Below are 27592 nucleotides of genomic sequence, written 5' to 3'. Positions count from 1 at the left end.
CCACCCTCCTCGTGTGGCCTGTACGCAACGCTGGAACAACGCGCTTCTCAACTACTCTCAATTGTTATTGGTGTTTCCCGTGAGAAACGTGACTTTTTTTTTCTTCTGAGGTACACCAGGGCCAATGAAGATGACTCGCATTCTACATTCAGAACAGTTTGCTAAGAAGATCAGAGCTCTCTGCTGAATTAGGTTAACAACGTGATTATTGATTTGAAAATAGCAAGAACAATAAATTTCATGTGTACTTTTTTCTTACATTTTGTGTGGCGGCTGTAGCTCGCTGAACTGCCCCGCCGAGCAGCAGCACCTACTTGGCAGTCTTGTTCTGCGCGTTAGGGCGCAGAACAAGATTTCAGCACCGGAGCTGTCCAAGCCTTGTGCTCTTCCGCCGCCCTCTCCGCCTGTGCCGTAAAGACCGTGCACACAGAGTGCGCTCATACTTCGCCGACTGCTGCATCGTCGTCGATTCACTTCGGTCAAGTGGAAGGCGCGGGTTTATTTTAATGTCGTTTTAAGTTGGGCTGTGACCAAACAAAGAAATATACGCACATAATTACAAGGCGAGCTGAGTCTTGACATGCTGTACGGACGTCTGTAGGAGAGCGGGGAAAAGACAGCCTTGACTCAAGGAACGTAGTCGGAACCCATCCCAGGTAGGATTGCATCCACTCTGCATCTACGCCGTGGAACCCTGCATACTTTCGCTTTCAGTGGCTTGCATGAGTCCCAAGAGTCCAAGGTGCTGATAATTATCCATATTATATAGCAATTCCTTTCAAAGCTTGAACTTGAAGTCTTTAAGAGCAGTTATTTTATATGTATCGTGCCCCCAGATAGCTAAGTGTTATTGACGTGAAATGAAGGTCTGTGCGTTTTTCAGTGTGTGTGGACTGGGTGTCGTGCATTTTTTTACGTGCGTGAGCTGTGTGTTTCGTACCTATCCAATTTAGGTCAGTGTTCTCAAAGGGTGTAGGTGCTCAGAGATCCACATTAAGAGTTTGCAAGTTGTTGCCTCTAAAACCGACTGAAAATTCTAATCTCATCGCGATATGCGTAAAGAACCTGGAATGCTCGGTTTCATGGTGTACTTGATCAGGGTCATTCGCTATTTTCACATTTTGATTTAGTGGGTACAGACTAACCCAGCAACCCATTCATACGAGTCACTGATAAAATGATGCAAATATTACCATGTAAGGGATGTGTAAATAAGTGCATACAGGGAGGAAACGTCGATGAAATGTTTTCTTTCAATGTATTCTTTAGTAGCAAAACACGAGGTATCTGATGTTATTCTACGTTATCGACATAATTATTGAGGCGAAGAGGTGTACTCGGGTCACAGAAGCTCTGTTGATTCATTTAATTGTAGCCTCACATAATATAATGAACAGGATGATTTTCCACTGATGAAAATATGTTATTCTGGTTCCATTCTGCGAAATGTATATTTCAAATAACAAAACAAATCTGTGCTTACCACGAGCCCGCCTTATTTCGCATTTGGAAAGTCTTTGAACTATTTTTTACACAACTCGCTTTGATTTTAAAGGCGGCCGACTTCGTGACGAAGTTCTCCTCCTGTACTAAGCTGGCCCTCTGTGAATAAACTGAATCCAGACCGCAGAGAGATAGAAGTCTCTTTGAGATGCAAATACCACATGGCCACCTCCGCTCGTATATACCGTCAAGCAAACCGAATCGCAATGAAATACGGATCCGTTGGCAGTAGCGAAATCTTATTAGACAGTCAACCAGTGCTCTTGAAATGTGGTTATTTTCAGCGTGGAAGCAAAACGCCGAGAAGAAAGTAGATATGCAGAACAGCAGAAAACCCACAGTTCAGAACACACCTTCCCGTGGAAGTGAAAATGAAGCCCGTGCTGGGCTCAGCGGGTTACTGTACGTGTTTTCATGGAGCTTGCTGTTGTAACTGCGCTCACAAAAGTCGCAAGTCTTCATTTTTTAACCATTTGCCCAAGTCTTGTCATTTGCTGGACAATAATGCAAGACAGGGACGCTACCTTTCACTCGCTCCCGTTATTCAAAGTGCGTTGACATCGTCTTCTCGGGACCCCCGCAGTCCCTTAACACACCCCTTTCAGTCCCCTCTTCCTCGTCCCCTTATGGACTGAATCCTACCGCAGTAGCTGTGCCAGGACAGTGTGGTACAGCCAGTGCTTCTCAGCCGGCTCCCTCATAAGGTGCTGATTGGCTGGCTACGTGGGTCTCCTCGCCGGAAAATGTATTTACATTCAGATGTCCAGACCCTGTCCTCCTTATGTGCTCTTTGCGAACGTTAATATCGCTTCACAGCTGAGCAAAGACAAGACAGCCTGTCGGCTGTTTCTAAAGATAATCAAAGATATAATAAAACAGGAAGGAATTGCTATGCCTTCTGTAGTATGCTATAGTTTAGAATTCGCCGCTGTCCATGTTGCAGTGTGGAGGGATTGTAAATTCGAGGTTTTGATAGTGATACAGTGATTTACACATAATAACAGTTCCCCAGGTTTTCAGTTCTTGAAAGTAATAAATTTATCATAGGCTTTGGATGCATGCTAATGTCATTGTAATGCATCATTGTAGTTTGTAATTATATTTTTCTCAGCCTTGTCAGGTGAATATTGATATTTGATTTGAATGTATTCTAGCATATTTGGTATATGGTTCCCTACACCATTTACTCCATTAGTTAATTAGTTCCACAGCTTTAACAAGTGAGTCTTTGGACTTAGTCCAGGAAATTCCGAAAGGTTTTCAGTCAAAAGACATCTGCTTTACTGAATTTTTGCTGTTTTGCTGAATCACATGGGTATTCTGGTAGCCCGCCTACAATAGGGGGATGTTTTTTTTTTTTTTTTTTGGCTGTTTGGAGTGCACTATTCAGAATCTCATATATGGCTGATATCTGGTGTTTGTGACAGTGGAGTGTCCAGTGATGGTCCAGTATTGTAATCAGATTGTACATGGAAGCAAGTGCAGCCATGGTGAAGCTGGTCAGTTTACAATGGAGTGATTAATGGATTTGGTGGTGAAGTGGGGAGGGAGTGGTCAGATTGCATTCAGTAGAAATTCTGATTTAGAGAAGCAAAGTAAAACTCTATTAGAAGATCAAGGTACAAGCATGTAAGAGCACACACACACACACACACACAGAAACACACACACACACACACACACACACACATACATACACATTACTATATGAATACAAACCCATAACCATCATTGTCATGAAGAGCAGGGATAGATGTAATATTCAATCCAAGCCCTCCAATGCACCTGTTGACCAATGACTGATGTGCCTACTCCCCACTCAGTGCCAAATGGCCCAGATGGCTTATTCATTGTAAACAGAGCTGTCAGATGAATAGGAAACATCTTCACCAGAACACAGCAGCTTGAACACTGAGCTTTTCACTTTCATTAAAACCAATGAGAAAGCCTGCATAGTCAGAGCACACTGTAAGAACACATGTTAATATTTAAGAAGATTTTATATTCGTTCATCATAATTTCAGTAAGCACACCTAGCTTTCAAGGCACCAAGACTGAAAAACCAGCATCTATATACGGTAGACTTATGAAATGCATTCCCCAAACTTTGCTCCCAGGGAGAGAAGAATTAGGAGATGCATCTTGTCAAAACCAGAAACACACAGACAGATGTCCTGCTTGCTCTGGGGAGGTTGCCTGTTTTACTGCCTAAAGGTGTTGCCCCATTCCATAGTGCTATAGAGACAGATGCTTCTCCCAGAGGTCAATGAACTTTGGGATTTTGTGATGAAAGACTGACCTTCAGATGCTCCTGCCAGAAAAAGAGAGAAATTTCATGAATATGCCCAAGGCTGTTTCAGAGAGAAGTAAACAAGCTAACATTTTTTCTCTCTCCAAGGTAATTTACTCACCTTAATAATAATAACCTCTATTTTGATATTGTCCCCATGCCTGTTATGGTTGCATTACTCTTACTACATACTGTACAGCTGGTAGAATCCCACTTAATATTGACACTGACTTTCCTTTGTCCAACACGTTTTCCTCCAAAGTGCTGTAAGTGTTCCAAAGTGAGCATAGTAGCACTAAGCATCTGCTGACAGCATGTTGCATGGCAACCTTTTTTCTCACAGTGTTAGTTATTCAGCCAGACTAAGAGAACCAGGCTAGAAGTATGGCCAGGCCACAGAAGCTTGCATCCTTAATTATCACCCTGTTACTTTCGATAATTCATTAAAGTGGTCATTATCTTTAATGTCTGTGTAACATGTCATGCAAAAGGCAACAACTCCTACAACACAGTGTCATAATCTGTGCATGCAGGCAGTGAGACAGCACTTCCAGCATGAAATGGAATCTTTCCTCAGAGGTCTCCCATTCAAGTTCGTTCCTGCTCGGCTTTAGCCAGTTGGCAGGATAGGGCTACAGGGGAACCAGGCTGCTGTCCAAGGTTGTCTGAACACTGAGCCTATCTAATGCCATTCTCCGCTCTCTGAAGCCATCATTTCCTCTATGCAAAGAGTGGCGCACCTCATTAAGCCCCGGCAGTACCAGTTTTGTTTTTGATGCATGCTTATTTGTTCATCACTCTCAGTTAGGTCTTAAGCTATGCTCATATTTTGTAACACATTCTAGAGAATCAATTTTCAGTTCCAGCAACGGAAAAAAAAAACAAAAGCAAAAAAAATGGGTTTTCTTTGATGCATTTTAGAGGTCAGCTTACTGCGCTCTGTACAAACAGCCTGGCAGACCCGAGGTGACGCTTAAAAAAGACTCGGCCTTTGAGACACATAATGTCACATTTTTGGTTTAGAAAGAATTAAACCCTTTATTGCGGTGGCAATCAATGCCAGCCATGACTTGCATTTCTGTAAGCATGAAACATTTTGTCCTCCAAAATGGAGAGGGGGTGTGGGATAGGGAAAGTTACAATAAAAAAGGGGGAAAACAGATGCGCTGCAGAAGTTTGGGGTGAAAGATTAATTGCCATGCGAATTACTCAATCGTTTCCAGTCTCTTTGATTAACTTGTGCATGTAGCTATTCCTGTTCTGCGCTGTAATTAAGCCAAGTCTGGTGCACTGGCATATCTCTTCCCTCAGGGAAACTTGACTCTAAGACGAAGCCGGGTGAGAGAGGAAGAAAAAGTGTGTTTGATAGCTCTTTTCAGGGCATGGCTAAGAAGGCCTAGCTGACAGCGCTTATTAATCTGTTGTGAGGCTGGTTGGGAGAATGGTGGCCGTGAGACTTTTTGAATAGAGAATTTTTAAACCTCTCCATGCGGTGAATGTGTGCCTCATTCCAATGCTATGACCCTGTTGCCAGTTGAGTGTGAACCAGGTGAGGAGTGCAAGAATCAATATGTCACTTAACGCTGAACCCAGGCAAAGTGGGACTAAAGCTATACGGGAGCGAGGCCCTTTACCACACTTACACACACACACACACACACACACAGTGCACTGCAGCTGTGGAGGAGGCTGCAGAAGGAGATAACATTTCCATCTTTCCCCTCTCCAGAGAGGAGAAGAGAGACCCGCTGTTTGCCTCTCCACTGATCCTCACGTACGTGTTCTCATAAGCTGTCTCCTCCCCTGCTGTCGGTCTTAAATTGTCTCATGGCACCCACATAGTGTTTGTGAATGTGTGTGTGTGTGTGTGTGTGTGTGTGTGTGTGTGTGTGTGTGTGTGTGCATGTGTGTGTACATTATATACGCGCAAGTATATCTGTACAGCATGTGTGCCTGAAATTGTGCTTGAGTATGTGTGTATGTTTGTGTATTGTGTGAGTATGTGTGTGTGTGTGTGTGTGTGTGTGTGTGTGTGTGTGCATGCCTGCATGTGTATGTGTGTGTGTGTGTGTGTGTGTGTGTGTGTGTGTGTGTGTGTGTGTGTGTGTGTGATTACATGGGTGCAGGCGTGAATGCACTTAGTGTGAATGTGTTATGTGTTCATGTGTGTGGTTTATCCATGTGTGCGCAGGTGTCTGGTCTGCACAGGTGTGGGTAGTGCATTAAAATACGGCCATGTACATTGCCACCTGGCAAGCTGCTTAACATTTATACTATGAATTTGTTGTAAGCTCATTTTGATTAACTTACAAAAGTAAACATCTCAGGGAAGAAATGTATTGTTGATAAATGTTGCTATTTTTGCTCTTGCAGCAGGGATTGAAAAACCTTGTGTGCTTGTGTGGTTAGTGTCACTCCTGAAAGGCTATGCATGATGACCTGTTCATCTTTGGATCTGAGGTGATTGCAGAGCATTGCAATCTTCAGACAGGCACACATCAAGGGCAGATTTAGCGTCACAGATTGCTAATGTTTAAAAATAACAGGCTTATGAGTGATGGAAAACCCCCAAACTCACTCTATTAGCACTGAAAGGTCAAAAATAACAATCACAACAAAAGCCTGTTTGGAGATATCAAGCACGCACGAATCAGCTTTGTTTTGTTGTGCGAATGTTCGGGTGTATTTTTAACGAAAGTTCCGTCACGGGCGTAAACTGAACTGATTTGTTTTCAGCATTTGTGTAATGAGCTTTTCAATATGTCAGCGCCATCTTATAGGCTCAGTTATCTCGCAGTAATATTTGCCATAGATGAATACTTGCTCGGATCCATTATCTGACAGCCCTTCAGAACTCTGGACAGCTCCCAGTTCTAGCGCTCGCCTCCTGCGGTCCTTTAGGAGATGGTGGCTGATCTCATTCACTTGTTTTTAGGTTCAGGCATTGTGGGAGAGCGCAGGCACATTTGTACAAACAGCTTTTGAATTCCTTAAAGAAATCAGCCATCCAAATCGCACAATCGACTTTGCTGCAAGAGCTTAGATCAATCACATGGGAAACTTGACAAGTCGCTCCTTGGCCCGAGACAGTTACTGTTCAAAGGAAAATATTTGCTGAACCCATATTCAGGTCAGCGCCACAATCTGTTCATTAGACTGAAATAGGACTGATGAGATCACATATTCATGAGTTGTGTTTGTAAGCGTCCAAGGTTTCTTTTTTATTGGATCTTGGCAAACCCCTCCCGCACCACATGGATGAAGTTGAAGATTATTCCCATATCTTTTTCTTTTGAATCCAAGGGCACTAGACCCTTTGTGAAGATGATTACTATACAGCAAAGTCAGCTTTGGTAAAATTGTGCACTAAAGTAGAGAATGAAACCTATTTTTCTTGCTTACCACAGTGGATAAAGCTCTGTACCCCCTTTTTTCTTGTTTTGATTGTTTCTGGCAGACGATCCACCAGATTTAATCAGCATTTGTTTTAACCTCTGACAGATAAATGGGACTGCTGCTTTCTCAGTATGAGCAGACTTGCTTAAATTTTGTGGATTTTAAAACTCGTCAGCATTTTTGATATAACAGTTGCATTAGAGTGTGAGTCAGAATTGATTGATTCCAGGGGATATGTCTTCCATCTTTTAATTTACTTAATCTTGTCTTTCATCTTGTCAAGGTCTCATTTGGTGCAATGATACGCCTAGAGAAGCAACTAGGAGCAACAGTAATAACAGTTGTAATAATGTGTCCAAAGCACCTTTTATGGATTCCAAAGCTGGAGTGAGTGGGTGACACATTTGAACCATCAACAATATAAAACATTCACTGGGTGCACATTAACTGGCTGGGTACAAATGTGTTGCCTACAGATGTCTTTGTTTAAAATACTGTGATTGTGTTTGCACTGATGCTGATGAAGCCATGAATGAAGCATGCCTGCAGGGTCTCTGCTGTCTTGACAGCCATATTTGGGTTCATAATAATTACAACCAGTGAGGGACTTTGTTCCTGTGTGCTGCCCTTCTTGAATGTGTCCATGTCAGTTTGCATGTGTGTACATGTGAGTGTGAGTGAGTGTTTGTGTGTGTGTTTTGGCATGTGCGTGCCTGCCTGCGCATGCACGCACTCACCCTCTCACCTCTCTGCAGACATGGGCGTGTTGATGTCCAAGAGGCAGCAAGTGGAGAAGGTGCAGAAGTGCAGTGTGGTCGTCTCGGCTTTCAAGGAGGGGCTGAAGGACCGCCCACCCCCGGCCAACCCCCCAGAGGAGTCCGCAGACCCTGACGGGAAGCCTGCTGAGACAGAGGCTGCAGCCCCCACAAATGAGGAGGAGAAAGAGGTGGGACATAAGGAAGAAGATGGCAAAGCAGGGGCCTCCACTTCCCAGCATGCCTCAGCTCAGCACAAGGAAGACTGCAGGATCAACCAGGAGGCCTGGTCCCGGCTGCGTGATGGCAAGGGGGTGGAGCCTGAAGATCTGGAAAAAGCCAATCAGCTCACGCCTCCAGCGTTCATCCGGCCCAAGAGAGACATCAATGATGACCAGCCTGTGGAGATCGAGCTGGGGCAGAGAGAGCAGGTGGGTGGACAGGAAGTGGTGTAAGTGAGTTAATAGGCAAAATAAAGAGTGGCAGCCAGGTTTTACTTCAGTTACAAAGCCTTATCAGAGAAAAAAAAATCAATGGGGTTATTAGCTAAGTGAGAATTGAGATTAGTGAGCTGTGGTTATTTCAGCCTGAAAGACAGAAAGCCACACACCGTGATCTGTTGGGTTCTGTGGGAGGCAAAGCTGAGTTGGTGCTGAGTGTTTACCGCGACGTCTCTTGATCTGAGAGCAACGAAGGCACATTGATGATCTATTATCAGATGAAAATTTAATCCAGAATACATAACCTGCTTGTTGTGCTTCACTACTATTTTTTTATGAAAAAGAAGTCCCCTGAACAGCTGCAGGACTGATTTGAGAGACTGCCCTCTCTCCTGTCCACACACCAGCAGTCAGTTTGATAGATTGCGGTGAACAGAGCTATCAACAGCCTGCTGTTGTCACTCCGCTCCGACCGCAGTGGCAGACAGCACTGAGCTAACACAGAAAGACGACCCTGGCAGATGACCTTGTGTCTGGAAAGATAGATTCAGGTTCCTTTAAACAAGCATCGCAGGAGACTGAGAGGGAAAACAGCCAGTCGGTACCATCAAAAATTTCAAAATAATTATTGTGTGGCCATATTACATTACATTACATTACATTCATTTAGAGGGCACTCTTATCCAGAGTGATTTCTGTTACAAAAGAACAGATGTGTACCCATTCAGGTTGAATGAGCAAGAGTGTCTTAGCTTCTTAGTAAATCTTAGTATTGTTTTGCTCTTTACTATGAATAGAGAAAATGAGCAATGCAATGTACTAACAAGTTCAGGCTAGGATGTGCTGTGATTGAGAATGTTCTGCTATTCCTAAGACCAAAGCTACATTTATACTGCATACATTCTGTGATGCTGCAGACTCAGTTGTGATAGTCTGGGCATTTTAATGTTTACATTAAAAGCAAAATTCACATTTACACAAGCTGTGCTCTTCAACTGAACTTAAAGAGCTAAAGATCGCACCAGCTGTGTAAATTCTGAATTTCGTGAAGCTTGGTGAAAGTTCATTTCTCTTCACGTCCCTCCTTTTTTGGCAATTTCCTTTAATCCCATTACCCCAGGGAGAACACCAGCATACCTTTCATTTCTGTCAATTTGTAGATCAAACTCAACCTCATTATTAGGTGTAGTGTTGACACAATAGTAAAAAAAAAAATAAATAAAAGGTAAGATAAATGGTATGAAGGTAAACGAAAAGAATGATTTGATGAAGAAAATTTTATATTTGAATTCAGCTTGATACTCTTACTCGCAGTCCTGACTTCCATGGCTGCCTGGTTTAAATAAGTCACCCTCAGTAATTTATTTTTAACAAATGAAGCTTGGAAAAATGGAACAGGCTTATATATTTTCAGATAATTTCCTGGCTTAATCTAATTCAAGTTTCACTTGCAGCAATAACTGTTATGAATAGTTCACAAGGTTATCAACAATAAATCCAGAACAAAAAAAGACCTTTATTACATCTTGAACCAGAGAGTGAGAGACCTGCTCCTGTGTCTGGGAGTATTGAATTCTCAGCAGAATTTATTTGTATTCAGCTGCTGTAGCACGCTGGATGACCACTGTTTGGAAGGACAAGAAAGTTTAAATATGAAGGAATGTGTGCACCATTCTAGATCAAAGATGCACTTTTGATTAAACTTGAAGACATAACTTTGATTTTGTTTGTTGGTTTGTTCTCATGACCCATATAACCAGGGCCAGCTTGGGAGTTGTAATTTGACACCCTGGCGCCACCCCACTCACAGAATTGATTTGACTTCATGTGCAGCATGAAGAGTAGTACTGAAAACTCACAGTATATCCTCTCTCACTCACACACACACACGCTTGCGTGCATGCACATGCACACGCACATGCATGCGTGAATGCATGCACGTATTCCCCCAGACCATTACCCAGAGAGCCTCTACTGTTTCCACATGGCTGTGCTGAGGTGGTCTCATTAATTCTAATTGTCTCTGTTACGTTACTAACAGAGACAGGTAGGCCCATGCTAATCTTTGCCTGATACTTCAATTAGCAGAGCAGATAAATTCATTCAAACTGCCTACCGCAGGGAGAGAGGAGTGAAACTTTTTAATCGCTATGACTCACACATTAGTCATTGCTCTTGCAGAGGGATAGCACAAAGCAGAAGTATACATTTATGCTATAAGTCTATAAACCATGCGGCTTAAAAAAAGACATTTCCAGTCTGTTTGGGAAAAGTTTATTATAGTTGTGTTTCAGTACATTGTAGGTAATGTTGGTATGCAATACAGTTTTGAGGAGGGCTGACATTTCAGTTAGGGTGTAAGCTGTGTCAAACCAGGGATAGCAAGAAAGGTAATACATTAAGTAGTGATGGGATCCGTGCTCATTAACACAAGCAATGACAGTTGCAATCGATTGTGGGTAACTGTTTTTAAGACATAGGCTTTTTAGGTTCTTTCAGCTACCATTCCTCCTCCACAACCACTGGTAAGTGTGATTCAACCAAAGAGATAGAAGGGTATTTTTTTATTCATTTGGCATCAGGAAATTCAACTTGTGTAATGATATTTGAGGGTGCTGTGGAGTTTAACAAGGCACTGTGTAACAGGAAAGCTTAGTCCTGTAATTGCTGCTGATGGTGCTTTCCCTGCCATTTGTTTGTTTTCACCTCCTGACCCCACTCCCTTCAAATGGTGCCTCTCCATGGCTTCCAAAATCCATAGCAACACACCGCTTCTTGCCCACCACTGGTTCAAAATCACCCGCGCCTCTGCACTGCCAAAACTGCGCAGCACCCAACACAAAGCAGAGATGCTACAGTGAACTGGGGCATCTGTGATGTTACAGGTGATATCAACCTGTGCTGCTCTTTTACTGTGGCTCACCTGGAGTAGAAGATAAACGTGTCTCCTTCTTCTTCACTGATACCTACAGTAGTCATACCACATACCACAGGGAAAACTGTGTAACACTTTATTTAAAGTTTCATCTTAAACCAATGTAACAACATTAAAACTGCTTTAGGAATAATAATGTAATAACACATCATTGTAACATAATTGCACTTCTACACTTCTACACTTCTACAAACTGCAAAACTATGTTCCCCATTAGTTGCTGTGTGGTTCTTATGTAAACAATCCTGTAACACCAGTATTGTTACACAGTATCCTGTAACACCAATATTGTTACACTGGTGTAAGGTCAATTTACATGTTACCAAAGCTAACATCATGTAGACCCAAAACGCAAAATACGCAAAATAATTTCTAAAGGAACACCGTGATCAGGAGTCTCTTCATTGAATGCTGTTTGATACGACTGTTTGGTTGAAGTTAATGTAGCAGTATCAGGAACAGTAGCAATAATAGTACTGTAAACAATTGTAATTGTAGTTATAGTAGTAGTAGCAGGAAGAGGAAGGGGATTGGTAGTAGTTGTCATAGGAATTGCATTGGTAAAGATTACACAGTCATACAGTAATAGCTGTAGCAGTCAGTGATTCAGAAAGCTTTTCCTGCACTCAGCTTGTGTGTTTGGAATAGCAGCTCTTATAGATGCTAGGTCAACAGAACAGAAGCGGTCCTTCCTTCCTCCCGGTCTTTACACAGGAAGAACACATCGATCGCTTAGGTTATGCATCATTTTTCCCAACATGTCAATCCAACCTGTCAGTCCGACTTATTTTTTCCTATGCACTGCTCCGTGGTTGCTTTTTTGATGAATAAGATACCCCTACCAGAGCTCTATAACTAGCTGTGTGATGTGTGTGATGCTGCTCCCATGGGTCTGTGGTTATCTCTGTGGTGTGTGTCATACCTCATCTAGCTCCAAGGTGACCTTTGTGTGTGTGTGCCATGTGACACTCTCCCCACAGCCAGTAAATGATGAGATGTGTGAGATCTGCGAGGTGTGGACCGCAGACGACCTGTTCCCGTGCCGGACCTGCACAAGGGTCTTCCACGATGGCTGCCTGCGAGAGATGGGCTACCTGAGCACCGACACCCTGCAGGAGATGAGGGATACCGCCCACACCGCCACCGGGTGGAGCTGCTACTACTGCGTGAGTCCCGCTGGGCAACATCAACTTCTGTCAAATTCTGCAGCCTCATCATACCATATGCCCCGCTGCTACTGTACCGAGTCTGCCTCCTATAGCCTGGGGCTCATGAACCTCGGCTCAAGCCTGTGCTTGGAGCCGCGATTGGCTTTAGGGACCAGGTGAATGCTAGAGGAGATGTCAGCATATGCCATCAATGCTTCACTGATTTGAACCGCTGATTCGAACCAAATGAGTGACTCACCAATTCAAACCTTTTTTTTCAAACCACATCGATGGCTAGCTTATTCGAGCCACTCTGAAGTGTCTCAAAGTGGAAAGGCAAACATTTAGTCAAGTTTCAGAATAAGCCAGCGATGGACAGCACGTCAGCCCCACTCATGCCAGGAGTCATGAGGTCTTCACTCTCAAATCCCTGGTCAGGAATGCATCCTGGCTCTACTTTATTTGTGCCACAAATCACACAGGCCACTATCACTGTCTATTGCAAAGGTTTCAAGAGAATAAGGCTACACCATGAGGCCCATATAATGGCACATTCCACTGAAGAGATGTGCTGGTTTGCTGTGCGGAGTGTTCCACACATCTCACCGAAGGGAAACCTCTGACTCACAGCTGCCGTCTCAATCTACTGGTGAGCTGAGAACACAGTGTGTTTTACGAGAGTCACACGTTTCATCTGACCACTTCTCTGTGCGTGGGAGCAGACAGCTAGGGGCTGTGCGGCAGGCGGAATAACTGAATCTGTGCTGACCAGCGGCTGAACTGCATAACTTGCTGAAAAAATTGAGCAGGTCAACGTTGAGGAGATGTACCCAAACGGTCACAAAGAAAAGACACACATGTTGTGCTTTAGGGCCATATTCCCTGGTGGGTTTCAGTGGAAGCAGAATTTAATAACACGGGATAGAACAGAGCCTTATTCTGGCTCCCTTGGGAATTTACCCTGCACATGCAGATGTGTGGGATATTTAATTAATGTACAGAGAGAGGACACGCTGTGCACGTAATCATGTACATTCTTATTAGGATCAGATAACATTTTCATAACCATCAACTGTACATTAAGTGTACATCATAATGTACACTAGGGATGGGAACAGGGTGCTCCCAATGCAGTAGGGCTGTCTGAATGCAATCTGATAATGCAGAGATCGGAACATTGTGGGTCCATATTGTTCAGGGCCACTGAGCACTGCATTGGTACTCAAAGTGGGTGTCGTGTGCATGGCCATGAGGTTCAATGTGCCTCTTTCTCTAAAATGCTCTCTCCAAATATGAAGCACATCTCAACAAGAGGGGTGCGTTTCTTTGAATCCACTTGTTTTTCTATAGGGCTAAAGTGCCTCTCCAAATTGGATGTGCTTCTCCCGAACCAAAACACGCCCACGACAGTTCATTCATGATAGCCGGGCTCCTGGTATTCTGTTTCCAAACCGCAATCATGCAGTTTGTATGGGCTGGTCTGTGAGGCTGCTGAATGGGTTCCAACCCTAGTAAAGTAGCAATGGCAGAACCACAAGAAAGAATAAGGTTGTGTCGTAACAGTGAAGGCGTTTTTGGAAGACACTATTCACTGCAGAAGAAGGTGATTGTATTTTTTAAAACCCTATAAGAATAGCCAGTGTTTTTCTATAACATTAGTAACATTCAATGTATTTCTCTACAAATAAAAAAGGCTTCCCTCTCTTCAAAATTCTGTCTTAGGAGAAAATTTGGGCTCCTCCAAACCAAAAGTATTTTTGTATATGACATTTACGTCCTGCACAATTTCTGGAAGGTGATTGCAGACTGCAACCTTTGCACTTCTTGAGAAATGCTTTTTACATCTCGGGAATGATGTTAGCCAGAAAGAGACAGAGATAAGAGATAAGAGAAGTGAGCTAGTATGTTGAAGAAGCACTATTTTGTAGAAGCATTTCCCACTGATGAAGAAGAGCTGTCTATTTCAACATTTACATTCAGGTTATAAAGAAGCACTTTCTATTTGAACAGGACGTATTGAATTTGGAGGAGCACTATGCACCTCAGAGCTACCATAGCTTATGTATGTACTGCATTCACCCTTCAGCCTATAGGGAATGTTATGGTATATGTCATATAAAATCATATAAAATTTCCTGGAAATTTCCCTCCTTCCATGTATGTATTGTTTTCCATCTTTGCTTTCATAAGTCATTTTTTGTCTTTTTCTGAGAGGGTGTTGCAATTGCCCCCCTCCACCCCTGTTTCCAGAGAGCTCTGTTTTCTGAAAGAGATTCCTGAAATATCAAGGCCTGCAACATAATGGCAATCTTGCAAAATGATTGATCTGTGTTATGAGTGTCACTAGGGATCTCTTCATTGTATGATTTCTCTTCAATGCTAATTGTGGTCTGCCATGAATTTTTTATCGCTTCGGCAGAATAACAATATGTAAGACTGCAGGGTCAGCGCTTTGTGTGGAAACAATAAAAACCATTTATCAAAAGCAGCTTTTTCATCCAATCCCTGTGGCTTTTTCTCAGAAACCAATTAGTTCCCGTCTGTGCCTGTGGAGTACACTGACTACTTAACACTTCTCTCCCACATTTTGGCCACTGTGTCGGTGGGAAAAAGAAGATGCAACTTTTATACTTATGTGTGTGTGTTATTATTACTTATTCATTTATTTTTTAAGGGAATTACTTTCTGCCAAAATGATTGCATTGGTTTCCAATGGCAACAGTCCAGCTGCAGACTTAAGATGCAGAGCAAAGCTGAATCTGAGGTGAACCTGAGCTGAGGTTTATGAGCAGAAAAGAGCTTGGCTGACACTAAGGGCTCAGCCCCTTCTCCTGAGCCACTGTGCTCTTCCCCATCTGACAACTGCATATCAAGCAGGCTTCTTGTTGAAGCAAATCAAGTGCATTCATTTCAAGGCAAGTGCTACGTGTCTTGTCGGTGCTCCTTGCTTATTCAATTAGATATTTCGAGGGAGGCTGGAGGGAGGGAGAGGTGGACAAGCTTGCCGAATACAGTACACGTGGGGTGAGAGACTGTGCACGGTGGACAATGCACGACGAGGATTCTGAAATTAAAAATGTATCAGCTCAAACCTGCAGAATGACTCATGGTGTTTTGGGAGAGGAAAGGAGAGAAAGATCAAGGTGGAGAAGGAAACAAAGTATCAGGGAGTATCACAGGTGGCTAAGAGGTGCACTTGATCATCTGAAGCATGCTGCCATGCCATGCATAACGGTCTCTGCTGAAAAAAAAGCTTTGTAAAAAGATCTGTGCTGAAAAGATGGGGTCAAATCATTCTTTATTATTGACCAAACACATTCACTCTGGACTCAGAACAAGGCTGATGCGATTAATTTTTATATGCTTAACTGAAGCAATGGTGTGGATTTTCATTTAAAAAATGAATAAACGCCAAACTTGAAAAAGCAAGGACAAAACACTACCCTTCATTTCACTTATTAGAAACTGAAGCAATTAGTGCCCTAACCTGCTCTTCATGCTTGTTTGAGCCACACATGCAGGGCATTAATTAAAATGCCATTCATTTAAAAGTTCTGTCAAAGACCCTTCAGTGTTGAGATGGATATGCTGACCTGCTAAAGTCCTCTGTCTAAAAGTTTGAAAAGTGGCACTTTCCACTGGCTAACAATACAGGAAACCAATTCTGTTGATGAATTGAGGAAGAATTTCAGCATTCTACAGGCTTCAAAACGGTACCCCGCTGCTGGTGTCTTCCTTTTAGCCTTCTTGTCTTACTTCCTGTCCACAGACTCAATGCAGAGTGTACGGTTTTGCCACCTCAATTACTTTATCTGCTCTAGTATACATCATGCCGTAAATCTGTTTCCAATGGCTGCATTTATCTTTCCCGGCTACAGCTAATTGATTGTTTTGCTGAGTGCTTTAAAGGTCAGTGAGAGGACAGGCAAGTAGTTAATCTTAAAGGAAATTTCCAAGTTCTTTCCTGGGCTCTGCATCAACTGCATGTGACATTTTCCTCAACAGGAGAAACCCACCGAGCGGCATAATGCTTAGCAAGCAAACTGATTCTATCTCCAAAGCAAGCTCTCTCCCTTATCCTCGAGCACAGCAATGCAGCTATCTCACTGCATGGGGTTTTGATTCATTCAAATGAACTCAGAGATGCTACTCTTTATCTTTCGTTTGCATCTTCATCCTTTGTAGAAATAAATATGTACATTGTATCCATGTGTATGTGTGTATGAGTGCATGTGTGTGTTACATATATATCATGCATTACATGCATCTCTTCCATTTGTCTCTTCTCTCCTCTCTTTGCTGTGTGCATCAGTAGCCCAAAGCAGCTACAGTGTATGTGCAGCACAGCCCTCCTTCAGGCCCCATGTCCGCACAGATGTTTGAGTTCCCATTCTATCTGTCCAGCGCTTACCACCGCCATCTGTCACAGCCCCAGGGGACTGACAGGCTGGTGGCACATGCTCCGTTGGGGCTTGGTAACAGTACAAAGCAGGGCCTCTCTGATAGGGGCACACTGATTTCGATTCCTGTCAGATAGAGAGAAGTACTGCCTCCGAGCATGACCACTGTTGACAGGGGCACGGTCTTGTGGTCTTATCACAGAGAGCGATAGACTGAACGCAAATAAACACTGACGTAAGCTCTTGTGTGTGCAGAGCTCCTGCGATTGGCATCTTTTATCCACCACACTGAGCACTCTTTGGCTGGATAGGCAGGATGTGAGGCAGGGGACAAATGGGAAAGGCAGTAAGTGACATCACTGGCGTGTTTCACAGGGATTGATGCATTAAAGGGAGGGGGCAGAGTTTGACAGAAGTCTACCAAGGCCTCCGGGGGTAAGGCATCTTTAAAAAAAAAAAAAATTGTCATTGTAATTCAGCGCCCTGCAGTTGTCCAACTCCATTTCAATGCCATTGCAACCCAGAGCACTGGCTCACCCTTTAGGGGACAGAGGAGTGGTACACTGGTGTTATTAAGTTACCTGCTCTGACCTTCATTCTCCACACAGGATGATTTGCTCTATGATCAGAGTCATCTATACTGGAACACAGTTTTCATTAGGGGTCAATCTGAAGGGAAGCAGGAAGCAGCATTGCTGTTGGCCATGTAAACATCATCTCCACCACAGAATGGCCTTCCAGAAATGCTATTACCCAGTGCTTGCTCTCTGTCACATCACTTCTGTTGCAATGCTATAGCTGCCTTAATTTCCAAAATGATGAACTAGTTCAGTTTATCTAATTATATATTCCTGGACATCTTACCAGAGTGCATTTGTTCTCCAATAAAAAAAAATAAAAATAGATCTTCCTTTTTGGACAGACGTCAGAAGTAGAGAGCTTAATCTTATTTTGTGCTTCATCTTAGGCAATTAAGGATGAAGCTCCTTCTTACAATCTCCGGCTCCAAACAGGATGATGGCTGTCTTTTAAGGAGAAAGAAAATCTGAAGTAGATGGAGTGCCAAAAAAGAATAGAAAAAGCTTTTAGATCATTCTAAAAAATGTAAAAATCTGATAGTACTGCGTCCTCAAACAGACCTTGCTCTCAGCTGAGAACTGTCTCATTGTGGAGCTGTACACATCCTGTCCCCATACTGTCGCTATACTTACTGTATGCACTTTTGTAAGTCGCTTTGGATAAAAGCGTCTGCTAAATAAATAAATGTAAATGTAAATGTAAATTCTGGAATATAACTTATAGTAAAAATAATATGTTACTGAATGTGACATATGTGATGAAGTACAATTTAGCCATTTGTTTCACATACTAGCAATCAGTCAATTTAAATTGCTGTCATTAGTTTTCACTGTTTTTAATTGCTACTCACCAATGGCACATATAATTTCTGCAGATTTTATTTTAGAGAGATTTTGCATCGATTGCTTGCTCGATGGATAGCTGTAGCAACTTTATTTAAAGATGGAGGAATAAAACTAAGCAGAGACAGAAGGTTTTTCTCCTGAAAAGTAAATCTCATTTTGTACTGATCGGAGAACAGCTTCAACCTTGCCTTCAGCTAAGATTTCTGGGGCATAATTGGGTGGGAACATTGATAGTGTGTGGATTATTGATTTGCTTACATTTAGCCGCAGTGTGTCATGCTACTGTTATATGCCATGCTTTTATTAGAGACCTGATTACTCTGTGTAACTGATAGCAAGGTGGGGTTTGTAATCCATCATATGTTGGATGCATGTAACACAACAGACATTTCTTTGTGACCACTGAATTATAGATACACAAAACGACAAACTGTGTGGTACTATCTGCAATCATGTAGGGGATGTATGTGTGAATCTGATGTAAAGTTATGCTGATTAAGCCTAAAAAATAATGCATTAATGGTCGGGCACACAGCAAGAGCTAAAATGCTGGAGAGATGTTCGTCCATCCTTCACATTTACTCTTATCTCCTGGCCTCAGCTGTATGGAAAGGTCACTGTCTTCTTCATTGATTCACTCTCATGCAGGACAACATCAACCTGCTTCTCACAGAGGAGGAGATGTACAGCCTCATGGAGACCTTCAAACAATGCAAGATCATCCCAGGTCAGGGAGTGCAGCCTGGCACACACACACACACACACACACACACACACACGCACACACACACACACACACACACGCATACACATACACACACACACACACACACACACGCACACACACACACACACGCACACACACACACAAGACAAGAATGATGACACAGCAGTACCACAGTGTTGCAGTGTTCCACAGTATGTCTCTTTTCACTTCAGCACATTTATGTTGCTGTCGACAGCAAATAAATTGCCCCATGATAATGTTCATCCAGGCATAATTTATCATGCAGCGATGTCTGCACCACATTTAGCATTTTACTACTCACCAGCCACTCAGTCAATAACCTGTAGCCCGGGAAAATCACTGATATCACAGCATAAGTCATTTGAAGCAATGAGCCTGTTTCTTGCACAGCTAGTTACACTTGTATATGATTTTGTTTAAGGAGGGAATATAGATTTTTGTGGGCTCTTTCCTTGCCTTTGTCTACTGTGGTCTTTAATGAAATCTGCTGATGATAATGAGAAATTGTGTAGCTTATTAATCGTGAGAGCTGGTCACCCCCCACAGAGTCCTGCCTGGTAGCGGATGAGGTCCTGCAGTACAAGCACTTCCTGTCCAAGCGGCTGTTTGAGAAGGACCTGTCAGATGAGCAGGAAGAAGAAGTGTTGGCCCAGTTCTCTGCCCTCGACCCAGAGAAGAGGGGTCAGATCGAGTGGTCTGACTTCCTGTACCACGAGTCTTTGGGGGTGCTCAGCAAGTTCCGCTCTGAGGTACCGAGGCTCACAACATTACATCACATTCACGCTCACTGGATACTATCATCATATACATTGACTCTCACTGGATACTATCACCATATACACTGACTCTCATTGGATGCTATCATCATGTACACTGACTCTCATAGGATACTATCACCATATACACTGACTCTCATTGGATACTATCACCATATACACTGACTCTCATTGGATGCTATCATCATGTACACTGACTCTCATAGGATACTATCACCATATACACTGACTCTCATTAGATACTATCACCATATACACTGTCTCCCATTCAACACTGTCACGGTCATACAGGCACACAGACTCTCACTGGACACTGTCACTATATGCACTGACTGTCTTGGCCACTATCAGATACTCAGGTTCAGCATGACTCTGAAGGAGTTGAGCCCCAGGTCAGGTGCAACTATTGAGCATCGGGAAAGTATTTTGCCTGAATGTCATATGCCAGTAGAATCTCAGGTTTAGAACAAGGCAACATAGAATGACACGGATGGTAGTGAAGCTTTCCATGATGTCAGCTTGCTTGAGAATGTATTGGTTTGCAAGTTCAGTTCTCAGGTCAGACACAGCCGTTGTACCCTGAATAAAAAAATAAAACATAAAATGGCAGCATCCCTGTCCCCTACCCCTTTAAGAAGCACTAACATTGCCCACTTTGAGTCGGTCCTTTTTTACGAGACGGTGATCACACATTCTATTTTCCCTTTTTCTTTTTTTTCCCCAGAATTCTCTGGTGCGGCTGCTGACTGCGAAAGAGAGGGACAGGGCGCGGTCGGTGTTCCTGAGTCTGGATCAGGACAACGACGGGCTCATTACGGGCGGGGACGTTCGAAGAGCCCAACAGTCCTGGTTCCGGAAGCACAGCAAGGAGTCACAGTCTTGTAATGTGAGGTAATTTGCCCTGTGTCTATCTATGTGCTTTTTTATGCCAGCCTGTCTGCCAGCTCTCTTTTCCCTCTGTCTTTGTTCACTGCCATTGGTGTATAGCCACAACAATGCAAGATGTGAGCTGGATTTTAAAAAGACACTCAAAAGAGATACCTGGTCACACCTGATGCAATGACTATCCATGCAAGTATATTGATTGACAGATGTGGTAGATTAACTGCTTGATCAATTAGCATGGGCTTTCAACAATACTGACATAAACTTTGAGTTTTTGTCATAGTGAATGTGGCCGAGAATAGTGGATCTTTCATGAAATAACTAAATTACAATATGACATATGAGAGGGGATATTTAAAGAAAGTGAAGTTTTGATCAGTTGCTGTGGCAGGTAATCTATACCTATCTCTAAAATGTGTGACAGCGTGACACTCATACAATAAATGTGCTCCTGAACTCTTCTCCCGATAACCATCTGAAACTGTTATTTTGTCATTATTCCATTTTTGCTGAGAGAGTCTCTGATGTTTTGTGAGCGCAGAAAGGTCTGGATTCATTAAAGCATAAAAGCACTCTTCCTTTTTGTTTCGGCCACTTTCGGTGCTGTCCCTCTGCCCACCTCTACGCTTTTGTTCACAGTCAAGTTGTGATCGGACCAACGGCTGGTTTCCTAATCGGACTGGTACATGACCAGCGCTGAACTCTGCATCTCTCTGCAGCCCTGCTTCTCTGCTCTCTAATGAGCCACAGCAGTGCGGGCAGCAACAGGCCACAGAAAAATTCACAATGCAAAGGAGATCATTTTGGTCTGTTTATTGCGTCCTATTTTTGGATGGTGGGTGTTCAGTTTGATCGAATGTCTGTGTAAGGACTCAGGCAGGGACTCAGTCGCAGACCAAGAGAGCTTCAGGTTGCAGGCGGGTTTATAATGACGACAGGAAAGTAGCGAAACCAAAAGCAGGCAGGGTCGAAAACCGGAAGGCAGTCCGTGGACAAAAACAGGGTCAATAACAGAAGCAGGCAGGATCAGGAACCGGGCAGGCAAACGATCAGGCAAAGGGACAAAACGGCAGGCAGAAAAACGAAGACGAAGGGCAGGCAGACTCAGGCATGGAGAATACAGAAATCCAAAAAACTGCGGGAACGAAACAGGTACGAAAACGCTGAGACGAACTGGCAAACAAGACAGGAACAAGCAGGGTAGAAATAGGGCTGGGCTGATGAGGAGATGGGATGCAGGTGGGCAGGCAGGCAGGTGAAGGTAATGGGGCAATCAGGAGGGCGGGGACCAGGCGGGGAGCGGGGCGGGGCTGGAACACAAGGAAAAACAAAAAGCACATGGACAGGGAAAAAACAAAAACACCACAGCTAGGGGGGCGGAGCCCTGACAGTCTGATATTCATATGCACTGTGCATTTATGCTCCAAAAAGAATAAAGCAAATCCCTTAAAAAAATATGGATGAACATCCAGGTTAAAATGTGCAAGAATGTTTGCATATGAAGTTACCAACACTGCAAATGTATTCCTCAGTCTGAAACATCAACGGGCAGAGCTTTTTTTCTTTCTTGATCTGGATAGTAATAGGAATCATTGGTGAATTCATCCTGCCCTGCACATGCAGGTGCAATGTTGAAAAAAAAAGAAAAAATGAACATAAATGAATGAATTTGCAATGTTTGTTGATTACTACTCAGGGGATTTCCATAACTGATGGCTGTGTGTGTCTGTTTGAATCTATGCATGAGTTTCAAGTTGAGAATGAAGAAGGCTGCAATTAGCAGGGCAAAGAGGCTCATAATTGAGTGTTTTGAAAGTTGAGGGAGACTGAATTAAAGAGAAGTCTCTGAAATGCTCATTTGAATTCTAAAAGGTTACAGAGAGAGAGAGAGAGAGAGAGAGAGAGAGAGAGAATGTGATTCTAAGTGAGCAGGAGTGGAGGAGATTGATGGGTGAATGAGAGAGAGTGAAAATGTGGGGCGGGGGGTGGGGGGGGGGGGTGATAAAAGATGATATTTACAGTAGAAATGAAGGGATATTCTGTTCCCAGTACCAAAGTTGTCTTTGAGTGAAGGAAAAATGGTAAGACTCTGATGGTGCGTGTGATGCAGAAGATGGTGCTGTTTATCCAGCCATCCCACTGCAGAATCCAATAGAAAGATAAAGCCCAGCAAATCGACTGCAAAAGCACACGTACGGCACCCAGGCTAGCAGCTCCTGCCGAAAAAATCAAATTAGCATCTGAGAGGGAACGGGCTGCAAGAGAATAAGATGATATGACAAATAAGACGCAACTCAACAGAGCTTAATATCACCCTAATATGGTGTGATGAGTGTACCAATGCTTGCCAAAGCAAGCATACAGTGATGCCTGGAAAGACCTTCTCATTAACGGGGTGCACATTTCTTACAGTAGTCTTTCAGATACCCCCAGCAGGCTGCTTTCTTGTGAGTTACTGAGGCAAAATCATAACACAATAGTTTAGCTTTCTCTTTTTGAACTGTCAGTTCTGTTATTCTATAATAAGTTCAGTAATGATAGATTTGCAATTTTCAAGGGTTTTGTCAATAAGTAGCGATTGTACAATGACACCCAGAGAGGGGTACATGAGATCTGGGAAAACAGGTCAACTTCAAGCATGTATGAATGTATGAAAGGACTCGATGTGAACTTGTTTAAGTGACAAAGACTGCGTGGCACTGAGGTTTACTTCATTATTTTCAATAACCTTTCCCCCGTGTGATGAAAGAGTGGCGTTCCTTCCATGTGGAACGTTTGATTGCCGATATTTTCCTTGAGAATAGAGTAGCAGGTAGCCACCCACACAGCACCTCACATCACATTCAGCTCCTGCATGCAGATGATATTGAGGAGGTATAGATCTGAGCATGAATCACAGCGAAATTTGAATGTTCAGCTCAGAAATGAGAACGGCGCAGGTAAAGTGATCTCACTGTGTCAGCACTGGTTTCAAGGAAAGCTCTGTTCGACGGCTGAGTGAGGGAGGACTCATGAGTGGGTTTTGTAGGATTCACGAGTATCTCCCCTTTCTGCCATCTGACTCCCAGAGGGCCTCGATAGAATGCGGTGCCATCCGTCAGGGATGTTTTCATGGGGTATTATCAAACACTGCTGAATATTCTGAAAATATTGAGACCGGATCGAGTGTCCTTTGACCAACCTGGCTCAGGGAATGAAATGAAGGGTGTGTCAGTTACCTCCACTGCCACCTTGCAAAGTCACATCAAGGTTTTTCAGTCACAAATTAAAAAAAAGGGTTTTATGTGACAGTCATTTGTAAAAGGGTAAACTGCTGGGATCAGCTGCTTATTTACAGAGTACGCAGCATCTTTTCCTTTGATGGGCTGTATGTGACTTAAGAGGAGGAAAGTGACTGGTTCACAGAAGGAATGCATCATGACCAACTTGGTGAGCTCACATTCTGCCCAAGCTCAAAACAAACCTTTTTCACACAGACATCTAGTCATACTAGCCCTCTGAGACTCTCTGTCTCCTACCGGAATCATCGTAACACAGAAGCCATGTCTTTGCTGCTAATATTCACCACCTAAATTTTTTTTTTCACCACCTAATTTTTTTTTTTTTTACCGTGGCTCTCAGTATTTCTTTATTACCATCTTGAAAAGTTGAAGCCACCATAACCATATCCTCCTCTGCCCTCTGCTGGGCATTATCTATTTGGTTTAGTTTGTATGATGTTTCATCTTGTGTAATAAGTTAACAATTTAGTTATTTGCTCTGAACCACAAGTCAGCTAGGCTGTTCAGGAACCTCCTTATACTCAACCTTGGAAATTGGGGTGTTACAACTTTGGGCTAATCCATGAGCTGTACACATCCTGCACACGCTCGCTTCCCCTGTAAGACCCAGATTGCACAGGAGGAGTCCCGCAGAGAGCCCACTCTCACCTCGGTTGTCTCTTTACCCATGCATGGGGTTTTACTCTTGTGTCAGCTGTCTCGTTACCTATGCATGGGCTTTTCTTTCTGTCAATTGGATATGAATGTTTCATGCATGGTCACATGACTGACTCACCCAGTGGGTCTGACCTGTTATACACCTGTAATCAGAGCTCTGAGGAAAGAAACATGCAGGACGAGGGGAGAACAAACGTTCTTCCTTGTTTTCAGTTAGCCTTTCCTCCAAGTCCAATGGGTGAAGAGTAACTTTGTACTTAGTGAAGTTCATGTCCTTGTTTGTTTTTCATGGGCCTTCCGAGGGTGCGTGGGTGGTGTGTTCGAATTGGAAACCATTTTGAACCTGCTAATGAACCTCTGTGAGCTGGTGTCTGCGGCTGGCAGTCCTCTGTAACGCTCACTCCATAGAGTCGCCTTGACAACACCGTGATTCTTTGCTCCTGCAAAGTGCATGGGGAGGTGGGCCACCCTTCCACTGAGACAGAGAGAGGTTTGCCAGTGCTGTTGGTGTGGTGTGGTACATAGCCACTGCTGTGCTGAGAGTGACGCGGGTCTGTGTTCATTTCTCAGCATCAGCCATGTGGGTCCCATTTCCGAGAACAGCCCATCCAGCTCCAGCAGTGAGAAGAGCAGGGAAAGGGACGACAACAGGTCAGTGCCTCTCCTACAATGCACTGCTTATGTATATACAGTGGCCAGAGAAAGTATCCCCCTTTCTGGACATTTACTAGATTTGGTTGTGTTACAGCTGGAAACCTTGATAAATTTAGATCTACACAACCTGTGCTACACTTTTAATGTGCTAAAAAATGAAGGCAAAAAAATTAAGTGATTAAAAAAACAAACTCCTAAAAACCTTCCTTGAAAAGCATTCACCCTCTTAGCAATAATGCCCCTAAATAAGCCCTGGTTCATCCAGTTGCCTGTGTGTAACAGAAGTGGCTAACACTTTGATTGAACACACCTGTCTTGTTAGGTTAAATACACCTGTCTGTGTGAGGTCCCACCATCGGGCATTCCATACAAAGAAATACAAAGTCAAAGGAGCTTTTCCAGCAACTGAGGGAAAGAGTGTGGACAGACACAAGTCAGGGCAGTGATACAGAAAGATTTCAGAAGCTTTGAGTATCCCACAAAACACTGTGAAATCATTTGTCAAGACATGAAAAGAACACAACTTCATCAGCCAGGTTGTCCTCTAAAACTGAGCAGCCCAGGAAGGAGGGCATTGGTCAGAGAAGCACCCAAGAGGCCAGGAATAACACTGAAAGACCGACAGTGTTTCCTGACTGAAATGGGAGAAACTGAATGGGTCAAAAATTGCACAGATACTCCACAGATCTGGGCTGTATGGTTCCTTTTTCAGTGTGCAAAAAGGCACGTGGAAGTCACTCAGATTATGTGGAAGAAAGTTTTGTGGTGTGTGACAGCTCTATCCCCACTGTGAAGTATGGCAGTGGCAGCATTATGTTGTGGGGTTGCTTTATATTGGCAGAGACTGGTAGGATTATCAGAATCAAAGGAAGAATTGATGGAGAAAATTTAAGGTAGATCCTTCAGAAGAACCTAAACAATTTGCAAAAGACCTGACTGGGACAGATATTCATCTGTCAACAACAATCTGACCCCAAAAACAGAACCAAAGCAACTCTACAGTGGCTTAAAAAAGTGAATGTCCTAGTGTGTCCAAGATTTGAACAGCTTGTGTAATCTTACCATAAAAGACTCGAGGCTGTAATTGCTGCAAAAGGGGGATCAATTAACAACTAAATGCAGAATAACTCAGGGGGTGAATAATTATCCAAGCTGGCTTTTTGTTCCATTGTTTTCAATAAAAATTACTTTCCTCTATTGAAATGTTGAGCAGCTGAGTTTTTGTCTATTGCAGGAAAAAAAGCCATTCAAATGCATTAAACTTTCAGGTTGCAACACAACAAAATGTGGTAGAACTCCAAGGGGGTGAATACTTTCTCACTGCACAGTGCTCCCAAAAGAAAAGTGATGTGCTTGTTATTTTGGAAGTTGTACTGCTGTATCTGTGACTGTGAGTGTGAATTAATGCAGCATGTCGACTCTCTAACCTCTCCCCACCAGTGGAGTTTTGGTAGCTGATACCTTCAGAGTTATTTGTTGTCTACACTGTTTCCTAAGAGCATGTTGCATTGCTTTTTCACATTGACTCTCCAAAGTAAATCCCTATGCCTCTAATGGAAACACAGCCAATATCATGCATCTCTAAAATAAAATCTCCCTGACTGTTAAAAAACCCACACAAATTGATCCTGGGATATTAAACACCTAAAAGGATTGTGGCATGGATTATATTAGTTGTTTTTTTTTTTTTCAGATGTGTGACTATGCCTCAGTTTATCATTGAATGCAACTGAAATCACCAGCAGGGTGCCGTTCGGATGAGTGGCACTGATTGCAGCTGGCTGTGTGGTTTATTCCTGCAGGCAGGTGACCTGGCCGCAGTTCCTGAAGGAGAGCGCTCTCTACATCCTGGCTGCTCGCCCAAACAGCGCTGCCATGCACCTCCGGCCCCTGTTGTAACCTGCCAGGGACTGCCCGAGTCCTTGGGAAGGGGAGAGAGAGAGAAAGAGGAGGAGAGAGAGGAGATAAGTAAGAGATGAGCAGACGTGCAAAGAGTGTACAAAAGAGAGAGGGAGAGAGGAAGGGATTGATAGACAAAAGAGAGCAAGAAAGAAAGAGACAGGGAAAGAATTGGGGCAGAGAGGGACAGTGTGAAAGTGAGAGAGAGAGGGGGAGAGAAAAGGGAATGGTGAGAGTGTTACATTGGGAGAGAGACACACCGCTCAGCGGAAAGGACAGATGGTGAGCTACATTTCAGGCTTTCTTTCCAACAAAAATCTACAGTGACGGCTGAGACACTGGAGTTCACATGGAAACAGTCAAATCAACCAGGTGCCACTGGTCATTGCACCAGAGCGGGA

General features: G+C 43.4%; 1 protein-coding gene across 2 annotated transcripts; it reads left to right on the top strand.

Moving 5' to 3' along the window:
• LOC118776980 (PHD finger protein 24-like) lies at positions 1-27348 on the top strand. Of its 2 annotated transcripts, none has more exons than XM_036527659.1 (8): positions 1-656; positions 7945-8375; positions 12300-12485; positions 18940-19018; positions 19586-19788; positions 20540-20706; positions 25209-25289; positions 27095-27348. In XM_036527659.1, exons 2-8 carry the CDS (start codon positions 7947-7949, stop codon positions 27189-27191), a joined length of 1242 nt encoding a protein of 413 aa, XP_036383552.1. In that variant the 5' UTR covers positions 1-656; positions 7945-7946; the 3' UTR covers positions 27192-27348. The 2 variants fall into 2 exon arrangements, with proteins under 2 accessions (XP_036383552.1, XP_036383553.1); XM_036527660.1 differs by lacking the exon at positions 1-656 and adding an exon at positions 5499-5567.
• The last annotated feature ends 244 nt before the right edge of the window (positions 27349-27592 follow it).

The sequence above is a fragment of the Megalops cyprinoides genome, chromosome 4, assembly GCF_013368585.1.
Source record: "Megalops cyprinoides isolate fMegCyp1 chromosome 4, fMegCyp1.pri, whole genome shotgun sequence".
In the NCBI taxonomy this organism is placed as follows: Eukaryota; Metazoa; Chordata; class Actinopteri; order Elopiformes; family Megalopidae; genus Megalops; species Megalops cyprinoides.
Note: the sequence above shows the minus strand (reverse complement) of the source record. Positions and strands in the feature narration are given on the sequence as shown.